The sequence below is a fragment of the Gossypium raimondii genome, chromosome 5 (assembly GCF_025698545.1).
Source record: "Gossypium raimondii isolate GPD5lz chromosome 5, ASM2569854v1, whole genome shotgun sequence".
NCBI lineage: Eukaryota > Viridiplantae > Streptophyta > Magnoliopsida > Malvales > Malvaceae > Gossypium > Gossypium raimondii.
The window spans coordinates 47,893,910-47,909,429 of record NC_068569.1 but is presented as its reverse complement, the minus strand read 5'-3'; the positions used below and the strand labels follow the sequence as shown (position 1 = coordinate 47,909,429).

At 30.9% G+C, this 15,520-nt stretch overlaps 1 protein-coding gene across 1 annotated transcript; it reads right to left on the bottom strand.

Annotated features, from left to right (window-relative positions):
* Nucleotides 1-7,809: 7,809 nt before the first annotated feature.
* LOC105766298 (peroxidase P7) lies at nt 7,810-9,622 on the bottom strand. The gene is made up of 3 exons (XM_012585696.2): nt 9,346-9,622; nt 9,042-9,233; nt 7,810-8,565 (listed from the first exon to the last, which is right to left on the bottom strand). Exons 1-3 carry the CDS (start codon nt 9,550-9,552, stop codon nt 8,014-8,016), a joined length of 951 nt encoding a protein of 316 aa, XP_012441150.1. The 5' UTR covers nt 9,553-9,622; the 3' UTR covers nt 7,810-8,013.
* Between the last annotated feature and the right edge of the window lie 5,898 nt (nt 9,623-15,520).

Below are 15,520 nucleotides of genomic sequence, written 5' to 3'. Positions count from 1 at the left end.
CATGGCTGAGTCACACACCCGTATCCCAAACCATGTGGACCTAAAATTTGCCTAAAATCAAGCCATTTCCAAAACCAACTCATGCATGATCCTTTAGGCCAATTGTACACATATTCAAGGCATCAAAACCCTATCAAAACATACATATAAATACCAATTTAAGAGTCCTAAATCAACTAACCAATATGACATTCAAGGCACCTCAATTGCAATTCATCAAAACCTATCTAAACATGCGTATTTCATTACTTACCATTCCTCAACTATTAGTTCCAACAACTTACTAAACATACAACATAAGGTAGCTCAATGACACAAATCATCAAATGATACTAATAAACCATTTTCATCCATTATCAAAAGCGACCAAAAGTACTTTCTAAAACAAACATTATAACTTATTATGCATACATGACACCAAAACACAAACACATTTTGTTGTTATTTACATATTCATCAAACATCACTTTAAAACATCCTATATACATTTCAACCACAAATTCAACTACATAAGTTTATACATGACACTACCCTATGAGATACAAAAACTAACAATATCGATGGATAGTATGATCCAAAGATTTGATCTGTCCAAAATGTCAGCAGCGATGATATACAAAACAATCCATAAAAACGAATAAGCTTATAAAGCTTAGTAAGAACATAGTATATCATTTAATCTAACAATAATTGAATACGATTCATATATTATTCAATTTAGAGTTACCAAAGTCTAAACAGGGTAGAAAAACTCATTCAGAGGTACCAACGTACAAACAAGGGCACACATGTGCAATTCAACAATAATATTCTAAAAACATAATAATTAAAGCATTATAATATAAGTACACAAATAGAAATTCTTTTACATATTAAAACACTATAAACTTACCTTGAGACTAGGGCGTAAAAATGAGATTAACTAATCAGAGGCTTTAACTTTTCTCTGATCTAGATCCGTACGTGGTCTATCTTGATCATGCAAGCAAGAAGGTTTGGCCGAATACCCTAGCTAGCTCCCATGGTGTATTTTCGGTTGAGTTATCAAAATGAAGAAGATGATACCATTTTCTGTTTACTTTTGTTTTATGTTTTATTTACCATTTTACCATTTTTCCCTTTAAAAACATTAATAATTTCAATAGAACCTTGCCATAAACATCCACTAACTATAGAAATTGTCTAATTTAGTCCTTTTTACTTAATTAATCATGCAAACATCAAAATTTCTTAATGAAATTTTTATACGATCATACTAACATCTCATAGACATTAAAATAATAATAATAAAATAATAATTTACTAATTAAATTTGTGGTCCCGAAATCACTATTTTGATTTCCCTGAAAATAGGTTATTACACTGCCCCACTAAAGCGGGGCCTTTTAGCAATTGTCCCACGACTAACACCTCCTATTGGAGCCCCATCAACCTTATTCAAAGCCCTCAATGAAGCCTGAGTTACTGGATCATTCCTAACATGGTCATAATTAATATTCCCATTTTTCATATTCCCATCCTCAGTAGTGGGTTCACTGTTAACCTCATTCTGTTCATTATCCTATTCTGGCCCTAACAATGCAGCCAACTCTATCGGAGCCCTTAGAGGTCACCCCTTATGACCCTTCCTACCATGAGTTATCATTCCATGTGCATTCATTTCAGTGTTTTATGGATCTACAATTTTACAATTAAGAACTTTTAGTACTTTGTTTGGTCTTTTACGCACTCACATTTTATAACGCTCTTATTAAATTTTTATGCAATAGTCTCTATAATATTAATAGATTTTCAATACTATTTCTATGGACTTGGCATCAGATTTTCAATACTATTTCTATGGACTTGGCATCAGACCTTAGGACTTTGTCGTTTAATGTATAAAACAATTTCTGAATCCACTGTGGGTTTTTTTTCCCCAAAATTTTCCCTTTCCATGTATGCATGCATGCAAACTTACTTAAGTAGATTTAAAATCTCAGTCCGAGGTTTTGAACCAAGGTTTTAATACCACTAAATGTAACCTCCCAAACCCGGCCTAGATGTTGTAGTTGAATCAGGAAGGCCACATTGGACACCTTAGTGTCGAACCTACCCTAACGATAGTTAAAAACCTTCAAGTACTCCCTTTTATAAAACTTTGGTTTCTATTGTTAGCTTTGGAAAAATGCTCATTTACTTAGTCCAACCATGTTTAGGTTGAATAAGTGAATTAGGTGAATTTTTAAAAAAACCCAACTATCGGCGTTGCCTTCGAAAAATCATTTTGTTATCTTATTACCAGGGGAAATGTATAATTACTAGTCAAATTATTAATTTAGCTATATATCATGCATAGTCCATTTCAAAATATTTATAAAAATTGTGTATCTATACCAAATATATGTGTCATGCATGCATGAAAAACCCCAAAATCTCAAACAATCCCAAATCACAGTTTAAAGAAACTTTACAATCCAAAACCAAATAATAATAATAATAAGATAACCCTAAAATATAATTAAATTAAAATAATATCAAGAAGTAAAGTCAAAAGTCTGTCGCTTATTCGCATGTCAATTTCGATCCTAAGTTCAATCATTAACTAAGAAAATGAGGTAATAGGGTGAGCTTAACAAGCTCAGTGCGAGACTAAACAAGCAAGTATTAAGCATTCATACAAGCAATTTCATAGATGTGCCAATAGCACAATCAAACATTATCAATAATAATTTCAAATGCAAATGATCGTGAAAAATACACATGTAAGATCCTACCCATACCATCCGCTACACACCACGAGTTCCCCAGAACCCGTCTGCCAAACTCCAATATATGTGAGCAAACTCAATGTGGTAAAACCACCAATAATCAATAATGCAGTGAAACTGTCAAATAAATAATGCAATATAATCGCCAATCCCCCTAGGTACTCCAAATACAGTGCACTGACTACAACTATAAGCAGACTTAATATGCTGTCGATACTCCATGAACCTCCTTCGTCAACCACAAAATTTCATCCCAATGCATATGCAATATGTCATACAAATTCGTACATAATCATATTTCAATACTTTTCACATTTATTCGACATGTTCAATATGTCCTCAATAATCTCATACTTTCAATAAAAGGAAGTAATGTTTCAATTTTCAAATTACCACTAAGATTGTATCTATCAATATCATTCAATTCACATACTTTACAAATTTCATTGTACACCAATAGCAACCTCACATATATATATCATAGTAATATTTCATGCATTTAAATCATGCATAAACCAAATATCTCAAAATTTCATACCATTCTATCAAACATTCTCATATCACATAATATAATTATGCATAACAATCTCAATTACTCATTCATACAGACAAACTAGCAATTTTGCCAACACAACAATCTTTTAAAGCTCAAAACGTACGTGGTTCGGCTACTCACAAAACTAAAATTTTGGCAATTAAGCCAAACCAATCAGCAAGCTAATTATCAAATATAACATGACATTTATCAAATTTTACAAGTTTAGGACCCACACCTTATTTTTCATTTTCTTGCAGTACCATAGTGAATCTTCCAATTTTCCTTAATAAATCTTTACACCATCCTAAACCAAAATTTAGAATAATTTCAATCAATTTACCATTTAATAAAATCTCAGTTACCCACTTTTGGGTTCAAAACAATTGTCAAATTAATAACTATTTTACGAATCCAAACTAGTCCAATTCCTCACCCTGTATCGATGCGAACCATACGTACGATTGTTCTTCGGCTTTACAATTGATTCGGGGCATTTGGGTCAGCACCTAATTCAATAATATACTGGAAAATTAGTAGCTAATAATGATTAAATTCCACCATTTAATCAATCCATAACATTTACCCTACAACTATGTCGAAACAACAATTAATTTTACGCTTAATTGCATTTACGCTTCCTTAATGCCCAAACGATCAAGAAAATTTTTCCCAAATTGACATAGGTTTAATAGCTGATTAGGAGGGCTCAAGAACTTAAATTATGGCTGGAATTAATGGGAAAGATTCAAGAAACAAAATAGCCTCCTATTCTATACATATGCGCACGCACCACCACCCATGGTTGCTGAAATTGGGGCTGAATTTTAAAATAGTTTGAGACCTCATGAAAATCTAAAAAAATAAATTTAAAAACATTTCAAATCTCCCAAATTTCATATCTAGAAATTTTGGTTTTTAATTGACAAGATTAACCAAGAAATTGAAGAGAAAAGAGATCTTACCTAAGCTAGTTGAGAGAAACGACAATGAAACCTTCTTGGCATTGTTTAGGATCAATTTTAGAGTTAAATATTTTAGATTTAGGGCTGATTTATTTGGGGAAAATTTTCAGCAATATAGTAAAGGAGATGGTGCACAATCTTGATGCAAAAAGAAGAAGAAGACTATGGTAAAAATGGAGGTGTAGGCAATGGCAACAATGGAGGAAAAAGGAGAAAAGAAAAAAAAATAAAGATGAAGAGAAGGAGAGGGGTTTAGGGACGGATAAGGTAGAAGAAAAATGGATTCAAAGGCTGATTATTTTGATAAAAGAAATTGTATTTATACCTAGGTTTACTAGGCTTGGATGGCAACACACATAAAAAAAGGGGGGGGTTTGCAAATTAATTTATTTTGTAAGAGTTGAGACTTGAGCTTGGGACGTCCAACTAACTTTCATGCTTTTACATTAAACAACTAATCACTGGGTCAATTCCTTATTTTTTTATATATTTCTACATTTTTATAGAGCTAAATTTGGAATGTTACAAGCTCAGCCACATATATCTGTTTCTAGCGATTTATCACATAATGATCTGGCAGCTAGACTGCTAATATTCTGAAAAGTGACATACAGTCACTTAGCGGTGTGTAGTGGATAGGGGTAGGATTGTATATCTACATCTGATATATTCTGATTCTGTTTCTGTATATGAAATATGCCTGACTAGAATCTGAAAGCATGTTTGAAATTATATATGTGGTTTTTTATTATAAGTTACACACTGAGCTCGAAAGGTCACCTCTATCTGAATATTTTCAAGTAACCCCCAGACTTAGGACGGGTCAGTGCGATAGGAGCTTGTCAAACTCTTTTGTTTTATTTTAATTAAACCTGGTTTATTCTGTTTAGACAATTTTCAGACTTTCGAACTTTTTTTTAAAGTTTGGATTTAATTTTCTTTTTTTAATTATTTAAATATTTTCCTGATGATATACATTTTATTCGTAAAACATTAGCTTTTCAACAATAAACCGTATTTTCCAAATTTGAACATGATAAAGAAGTTCCACTGCAAACTAAAATGTTTTAAGAGTATTGATAATTAACAAATTTATCAAATTGGTTAAGAAAGGTTTTTCCTTAAAAACTGGACTTTTACTTAGCAAAAGCTAGCGTCGCCTTTACAAGTCTCAAATGGTTTCAGGGTTTTCAAATGAATTGTAATAACTCCTTCAATTCTAATCATAATGTTTAGGTCGGGTTTGGAGTGTTACATGTGGAACTGTAGAAGAACGATCTTGCCACTTGTTTTGTTTTGTTTTTCTTAATTTTTGACATGAGACTAAGTAAAGAAAAAGAGAACGAAAAGAAATGAGGGAAAAGGAAATAACAAAAATTAAAAATGTTATTAATATATATATATATAGAAAATTGACGGATATAATAGAGTGTGTATAATAAAATTAAAACGTATAAAAATATTAAAATAATATTTTAGTTAAGCGGTAAATTAAAAGTTTTTCTAATGTAATTTGTGTGGGTTTGAATCCCACTATACGTATATCTTTATTGGTTTTTTAAGTGAAAAAGCTAAAAACACCCTCAAATGATATAACCTATTTTAAATATAGAATGACATTCCCATAATTTCCCTAATTGAATTAGTGACCCAGTTGAGGGTGACACCAACTCAATAAGGGATTTTATCACTACAACAAAACAAGTCTATCGCGAAAATTTTTTTTACTTGACAACGCAAAAAAGGTTGGTATAGGCCATCCTTACACTTTCGAATACATCGTCTATAGTGCAGTTGGTATAAGTTCCGCGACGCTTTTGAAAAAGCATCGGCATAATTCAACATAAGCTGACCTTTATTGAAAGGTTGGAAAAAAAACTTGGTCAAGGCCAACATTTAGAAAACGTTGGCATAGGTGGAAATAGACGACGAAAAAAATGTTGGAATAAAGCATAAATATGTTGACCTTTAAAGAGTTGACTCATGCTAACGTTAAAGTTGACTTTAAAAAGGTTAGGATAGACTCATCTAAGACAACGTTTAAAAGGTTGGGATATACCCGTATAAGGCAACCTTTAAAAGGTTGGGATAGACACGTCTAAGCCAACCTTAAAAATATTGGGATAGACACGTTTAAAGCAATTTTTTTATATTTTTTATTATTTCAATATTAATATATTTTCATAAATATTTACAGTGAATAATGATAGAAATTATGCTTTAAATACAAGTAAAAAATATAAAATTAAAATAAAGGTTAAATATTCACTACAAAAATTGATCCAACAATCAAAATACACTAACATTGTTGAAATGTACACACAATCAACATTCAACCGAATGTACAAAAGTAAAAAATAAAAAATAAAAGGAAAATAAAATAATAACCCTAACAGCAAACAAGCCAAAACAAGTTCATTGAGGTCCACAATTAAATCTGATGAGCTACCTGCACGACCACACCCATGAGAACTTCTTTCCTCCTTCATTATACTAATTTTTTTTTCAAATGCACCTTTGATGACTACAATCTTTTGAATATTCTGAAATCATAAGACTCTCTTAGTTAGAAAAGCAATCAAATATATTTAAAAAAGGTTCACGCAAAAGGAAAAGAATGAAACTTAAAGGGCAGAAGAGAGAAGAGGTACAAACAAACACAAAGGCTCACCCCAGCTTCACGAGTCAAGTATGTAAGAAGCAGTAAGGCTTCATTCCGTATAACCTGGAAGACCGACAGTGATCAACATCATAAAAAAAGAAAGGAACAAAAAGCAGAATATGGAAAGTTTACAAAATTTGCATGAAAAACAATTGGCTAATAGAATCCATTTAAGCAACATCCAGTGAACATGTATCCATGACCTTAACCAACAAACACAATACGAGGAACAAAAAGCTGTTGCTTCTCTAATAACTTTTTTCTAAAAAATGCAGAGTCCAAACTCATGTTGATATATATATATATATATATATATATATGCATATTAAGGACACATTGTACTTTTTTCTAATTACTTTTTATGAGTTTAGAACACAGCACATTGTACTCTGTTGATATACACATTTTTACCTGTATTTGAGAAATATGTGAACATTCATAACGCAGTCCTTGGCGAGTTAAGATATAAAAGGAATATTGTGTTCCTTCTATTAATATATTAATAGTATAAATATTTCAAGTTTGTAAGTTTATGTGATATTTTAGTTGTTTTTGTATCGCATTTTTTAGCTCATATTTTATATAAATTATCATACTTATATAATTTTAATTTTATTTACTTAAAATTTTGAAATAATTATTATTTTCTATAATTAAAATTATTTTTATAAATTATTTAAATACATGATCAATTCTAAATAAAACAAAAGAGAAAGATTAAGAGAGACTCATTTCTCAGTCATCTTTAGATTTTATGTCTTCAAAGGTTGATATAAGCCACCCCATGGATCAATTTTTTGGGTTTTAGTGAGTAATATATGGGAATAACAAGTGACATGATATTACATATGTGATAATATGTTTGCCTCATCAGATTTGAGAAATAGTAGAACTTGATGAATTTAACAATTATCATTTGATAAAAAATAAAATTTTAAAATTACAGCAACTAAAAATAACCAAATTAGAGTACACAAATTAGATCCACAACTTTCTTAAAGTACATGGACTAATACCACAATATAACCATTATAATATAGCCTTCAAACTCATTGCATGGAACTTATTGAAATAACCGATAATTGGATATGGGCATAACAATCAGTTGACCACCCTGCAGTTCCTTCTGATCTCCCCTTGTGTTCCAGTAAGAGGACTAATGTTCCCCATCCTCACCATGGCAGCAGCAAAATCAGCCGAAAAGGTAGCAGGATTGTTGCTGTAGGTTCTAACAAGAGCATCCTGTGATCCCCCATTGAAGAGCTCCTGGTCCGAGTGAAGCAGCCCTCTTTGAGCCACGAGGTTACGGAAGTAATCGTTGTCGAACCGAGTAGGAGTCTGTATATCAAGAGGAGCCAAGTTGTTATCACCACCGGAAGCAGGGCAGTTGGCCCGTCTGGTGGCTGCAAAATTCGCATCGATATTGGTGTCGTTGTAGATGCGACCGCGGAAAGTGGTGCATCGAGCCAGGCCGATCGTGTGGCCACCGGATAGGGCGGTCAGGTCTCGTGTGCTTAGGCCTTTGGCAGCGAACGAAGAGGTTAGAGTTGCGAGGTTAGCGAATGGTGATGGGATTTGGTTGTTGGCTGCGCTTTGGCTGGCTGTTCTTGCATCTCTCCGCCCTAGGGGTACTTGCCATGTAGGTCCTCCAAGCTGCCACCATATTATATAATACTAAGTTTTTATTTAAGATAATTAATTAAGGTTATAAGCTTTGATCATATCAGTTTTTTTTGACACGATACCTAAAATTACTCATAGCCCTTCCTAACTCATAAATAAGAGGATAATATATTTCAACGCATTCAAACCCGTGTCCCCCCACATTGACAACAGTATTATGCCAATTAAACTAAAATTTAACCGGTTTAATCTTTCTTAATTCTTAAAATAAGAAAAAATTGTATTCAAACACGTTTGAATTTTTTTACTTTTTTTTTACGATATCGAAAATCACAACTACATTATGGATAGAATTTTTTTAATAATTTAGTTGTGCAAAAGAAGTAGAGTGTATGGTCGAAATTTGGAAAGTAAAAAAGTTTGCTTTTTAATATAAAATTGTTAAAAGTGCATGTATATGTATATAGCTACTATAAGCAGCATGGGAGAGCTTATCAACCACTAACCAGGGCAACACCATCTCTAGCAGCAAGTGCTATTATATCTGCACAAGAAACAGTAGCACTGCAAGCAGCCTCCACATTAGTCTTTATGGTATCGATCACTTCGAAACCTCGAGCCGAGTTTCGGTTCGGCACTGCATTCTTTTCGCCCGTGAACGTCGCCGTGTCATCTAGCAGTATCGATCCATCACAACCCTGCATTAACATAACACATACAAACACAAAATAATCCACACATCAGTCCTATTAGCAATGTACATATTTATCATAACGTTGACGGTGCTTCAAAATCAATGTACAAAATTACGTTAACAAAGCAGTCATGGAAAAACAAACGGAGAATAGAGGCCCCAATTCGGGTCTCTCGGTTAACGGCCCGACTCATGGCATTCCGGACGATGGTCTGAAGGTTGGGGCAAGAGCTTGCATAGAAGTTGGGAGAAAGCTGAGCATTGGCAGCATGGCAAGAAAGCATCACAATAAGTAGTGTGACAATGGGAATTGTGGAGGCCATTAGAGAGAACGAAAGCAGAAGCTGCCAAAGCGAAATAGATAAAATATGATCAATTAGATATTTCTTTGGTAGCGGTGAATAATCCCTGCATTGAGACGTGGTATATATAGCCAAAATAATTTGGCCTAGATAAGAGATGGTGGCATCTTGCTTTGTATTGTATGGGTTTAATTATGCTCCTAGTCACTGTACTCTTCTAACTTTTGAAATTTAGTCCCTCTATTTTTTTATTATAAGTATTGGATTGAATAATTAACTTCACAACTAATTAATTAACCAAAATAAATTAGGAAGAGAACCCACACATTTATATAAGATGAGACTCGAACCTGAGATCTCAAAATTTCTAGAGCCTCAAACTCTCAATTTTTGTTTCCAAAAATTTAATCATTATACTAGTATTTGAAATTTAAATTTGAATTTGCGATATTTCAAAATTTTAAAAATCTGATTTAGAAAGTAAAATCTAATTAATAATATATATTTACATCAAATTTTGAATCCAACAAATAAAAACATTAAATTTAAATAATTAAAAGTAAAAGGAAAGCATAATTAGACCTATTATATGTTACCTAAAGTTTCAAACTTTGCTGCGAACCGAAACGCGGTTCTAGAGGCGTCTACTTTGTGGGAAAAGGTATGCAAATGCATGCAAACGAAACAAAAGTCTGAAGTACTAATCAATGCATGATTGACTTATTACAAAATCCATATCTGTTTTTCAGGAATTGTGGGAAGACTTGATTCAGTCCATTTCTATACAAAATGACTTTGAGATTTTCAATATTTATATTTATTTCGATTTCAATTTACATTAATTTATCATCCAATCCAATTCCAATTTTTTTCCTTTTATGGGGAGTTGGAGTCCAACGGAGTATTATGCTCAAATGAAAGCATATGTGTCTTTAGATGCTATATAAAAGGTAAAAGGTTCAAATCTTATCATGCACAAATACTCATATTGTCTTCACATGCCATACGCAGTCCAATCTGACATGACACTCTCATTTTAACCTCTTTAAATATGCTCGAACTTTCATCAAAGTAAGAAGACAAAAACTTTGATTTAACCTAAAAACAGTACCAATTTATTGAAGAAATTGTTAGCTATAATTGAACAATACTTCAAAAACTTTTTCCGAACGAATTTGACTTCCCTTAGTCTTTTTACAAAAAAAAAAAAAAAAAAAAGAAATAGCTTGGATTTGGTGAAAAGTACATGGAAATCCCTCCACTGTGAAGAAGTAAGCAACTAAGTCCCTATAGTAAAAGATGGACCAATGAAGTCCCTGTTTTTTTTTAAATGAAATCAAGGTCGGTGTTAATAGAAAGCGAAGGTTTTAAAACTCCAATTCTTAACTTTTTCTTCTTCTTTTTTCATTTTATTAATTAAAAAAATTACTTTGAAAAAAAATATGTGACACGTGATCTTTAATATAAATGAAAAATTCGTCATGTTTACAAAAATATATTTAAAATTAGAAATATTAGGCGTGAGAAAACTAAGAATTTAGAATACAGATCTAACATATCATAAACAATGAAACGTATAGTTTGAAACTAACTAATTATAATAACACGTGAAATACGTGCGATATTAATCACTTGTGCATATTAAAATAAAAACATATAGAACACATTAAAATAAAACTTTGGTTGAGTGATAAATTTAATGTTTTACCAATTCAATTGACGAGATTCAAATACCACCATATCCATATTTTAATTGATTTTTGTTAAAATAAAAATATTAAAGTACCCTCAAATAATATAATTAATTTTAATTATGGGATGATATTTTGTAATTTCTCTAACTGAATTGAATTGATTGATAGGTGACGCCAACTCAATAAAAAACTTAAATAATAGTATAGATTAATATCAAATTAAAATATTATTTTATTAAAATAAAGTCATCATGATCAGTGCGCCACTAATTTTGCACTGAGATTTATAAGCCACCACGTCAAATTCGACACCAATTTAATTAATGAAATTATTAACATAACTTTACATATTTTAAATAAGTTATATTATTATGAGAATACTTTTTATTTTTAATTTAAAAAACTAATAAAAATTACAAATGTTAATATTTGAACCCATATCACCAACATTTATAAAATTTTCTCTTTATAACCTCGACCAAAGCTTTATTTTAATATTTTTATACATTTTAATGTTATTGCACAAATTGTTTCACCCACATGGTTTGTATATATTGATAATGTTATTGATTAAGTTGATGTCACAAGTCAACTCGATACCAATTTAAGAAAAATGAAATGTCATGATAAACAAGTTCGTACATTTAATATTCTTAATTTGATGTATTTACCTATTTAAATTTCTTTTACTCTTAATTTAAACTATTTTTATTTTAATTTTGTACATATATTATGTATGTATTATTATTAGTTTCAAACTGTACGTTCATTATTTATTGTATGTTATTTATAAAAGCACACCTATGTTTTAAATCCGTGATCTCTACAAGCATACACGTGTGATAAAACCAACTTAGTTATGAAATTACTAAAATATCCTTTCATATACAAATTAAGTTATATTTGAATGAGAATATTTTGTCTTTTTATATAATTAATCAATAAAATTCAATCATAATAAAGATGTGAACCCAAGACACCACACATAACAAATAATTAACTTTCCAATTAATTAATTTTATATAATTTTTAATAAATATATTTGTTTCTAAAAAATTAAATTATGATAAGAGAAAGTGAGCAAACCCATTCTTGAAATATTTGGGCCTGTGGCGAAACAATAAATTGGTGCCCCTTTTAAGAAAATATAAAATATAATACAATAAAATAAAAAACATATACTAGTAATAAAATAAAAAAAATTGGGCCCCTTTTCTTTTCTTTTTTCTTGCCTACAATGAAGCTTAGGCTACCGCACTCTCAAACTACCTCTAAGACCGGATCTGAAAGTGTGAGGCAGAAGTTTACAAATTACTCACAAATTAAAGTAGAAGAAGAAGTATACAAATTGTGTTTTGCATATAATATTAATATAAATCAGCTAACAAAATTGAATAATTAAAAACATTGACATTTTGTTGTGAAAGAGAGAGGTAGATGAGCATGAGCATTAATGATATGCAACATGCAACAAGCTCATGACTGAGCCTGTGATTCCAAGTTGGATTTGAGAAAAAGCTCAGCTCTCAACATCGACCTTCATTTGGGAAGGATAATCATTCATCATGCCATTCAATATTTTTCACCTTACAATCAATTCTTCCAATCTATCGGTCTACTTCATATGAGATCTCTCCGGGGCTTGGTTCCACAAATATTTTTAAATTTAGACTTGTATTTGATTTTATTCGAATTATAAATTTATTTTACTATTTAAGTATTAAAAAGTAAAAAGTATTTTTGTAACTAGTTTACTTCTCATTTTGTACATGAGTGAATTTTATTTATGCAAATAAATTATTTTAAAATAAAATTTAAAATATCAACTTATATTTTAAAATTGTTGTTAAAATTATATATATAGTGTATATATATATATATATATATATATATTACATATTATAAAGTCTAAAATCCCAGTTGATGTGGACATGTTATTTAATTGACATGTGGACAACTTATTTTACTGTCATGTGGATAACTCTATATTTTTCTTTATTTTTAATGGGAATATTATTATTTCAAAGTAATATATTCAAAATTTATTATGTTCAATGATGGGTGTCGAATCCATCAAAAACTATATTCATACACCTAAATAGTAAATAAATAATAGTGCAAGGAGTAGGGTCGATGAGATATCTAAAATTGTTGTTTGTTTTAACCAGGTTACGCGTCTAGGTAGACGTTGTCGTGCCCATGATGTGTGATGGTTTGTGCAAAAATAAAAAGATTTGTTTAAATATGATAAAGGTAACAATAATTGAAATCAAAATAATAGTGAAAATAGACAGAAACGAAATTAAATTAAATAAATTGATATGATATTCTAGCTTCAAGCTTGATTTTGCTCCAGTTTCGAACCAGCTATTGATAACAAGTCTTCTCATTCAACCGATAAGTCGATTATAGTGATCGAGGAACCTCAAACCACTAACATTGTCATGTGTAAATTAATTATGGGGAATGCTCAACAACTAACCCTTACCAAATGAACAACCACAAAACATGTGTCCACAATTTAACTTTATGATAGCCTTGCAAACTAGAAGGGTCCAACTCGAATAAACGGACTCAATCGCGCGGGTCGTTTATATCCAATTGCTATTTTCGTTAATGGATCCAACCAACTACTTAATTGGACACACCCTTTTGTTCTAAGATATACCAAAATGACAGACAATCGTATATGTTCTTCCAACTATAAGTCTATTAACACTGAATCAACGAATTCTTTTTGACTCGCTGTCAATAGAACTTTGTGAGATGACGATGTCTATATACTAAATCGGAGAAACAAAAAATGCCAGAATGAAAGTTTTTAAGTCTCTCCACTATTATGAGCGAAGGTGGACGACCCGACCATACTATCATAAGTGATCACGCCACTAGGGAAGTCCAGTAACCTTCTTTCTTTGTTTTGGGCTTACACATTGGGGACAATATGTAGTTTAAGTGAGGAAATTGTACATTTTATTTGCTTTGTTTTTTGTATGTATGTTTTGCATTTTTTTTTCTTTTTTATGTCATTTTTTCAAAAATAATTTTTCTTATGTCTTTTTGTGGTTATTGTTTTTGCATGGTGCTTGGACTATACTTGGGCAATTGGCCATTGGTTGTGAATATTGAATAAGTATGTTGGACTATCAAACATGTAAATTTCAACTAATATTAGATAATTTGGTATTCTTAAAAGTAATCTAGTTAGTTCAATAAATTAAATTACATAATAGACTAGAGGCAATCGCTTTTCATGGAAAATGTATAAATTGTGCTAAAGGATAGATAGATTGTATAGATGCTTATAGATAAATAAAGTTTGAATCGATAGTTATTCATTCGAATAAATGTAAGCATGATAGAAATCATGTCTTGTAAGATGTTTTGGAGGACCTAAAGCACTGTTTGTTTAGCCTAGAGCCTAAATGACTAACCCTTATGCTATATACCCCTAGTTCCCACAATTTGAGCCTCAAGTATCCCTTTCTTAATAAGCCTTATTTTCAAAGCCTTGAGCCTAAACTGAGTTAAAAACACAACCATTCTCTATCCCTAATCTTTAAACGCACTATGAAATAGACATGAGCCGTGGATATTGACAGTAGGTAAAGACATTTTGGTGGCTTCATTTTGCTCTTGAGAGAAAAGACAAAAGATTGTTTGATATAGTGTATATAGACTCTTACAAAGTGAAATTAAATGAGAAAGAAATCAAGAAATAAAAATAATGTGAGAGTTAAAAGCATGGTGAGTATTAAAAGCATTGTGAGTGAAAGAATGAAAACTGTAGAAAAAAGAGCTCAAACAAAAAAAAAATCAAATTCGAGCTTAAAAGGAAGCCTCTTGAGTTAGTTTCGCTTATCTTAATATCGCTAAGTTTCATATTTTGCTTTATATCAATTTCAAATACTATCACTATTATTTTATGTTCTAGATCAAACATTCTATCAATTCTATTCACATATACATGTACTTATTTAAATTTATACTTCTTTTCTTTATCCACTATACTAACATAGTAATAGTATTCTTCTTTATAATAAAGCAAAACGACTTATCAATCAATGTCAATTCCGACAAGGTATAGGGCATAGTTACTTACTGTGTCATAAACCATACTAGAAATTATCTCTTAACATTTATACCAATGCTAACATTTTATCACAACATGAGTAAATCGTATTTGATATTCATATTTTGTATTAAATATAAGAATTTATTAATAATTAAAAGCATGAATTGAATATATTTAAATATATTAAATTAGCACCAACCCATTTCGCTATCCTTTGCTC

Bases quoted from the DNA above. Each gene is read 5' to 3' on its own strand.
- LOC105766298 (XM_012585696.2), bottom strand. From the start codon at position 9,552: ATGGCCTCCACAATTCCCATTGTCACACTACTTATTGTGATGCTTTCT. The intron at 9,234-9,345 runs GTAATTTTGTAC...ATGTTAATGCAG, and splicing joins TCCATGACTGCTTTGTTAAC to GGTTGTGATGGATCGATACT. The intron at 8,566-9,041 runs GTTAGTGGTTGA...ATATGGTGGCAG, and splicing joins CTAGAGATGGTGTTGCCCTG to CTTGGAGGACCTACATGGCA.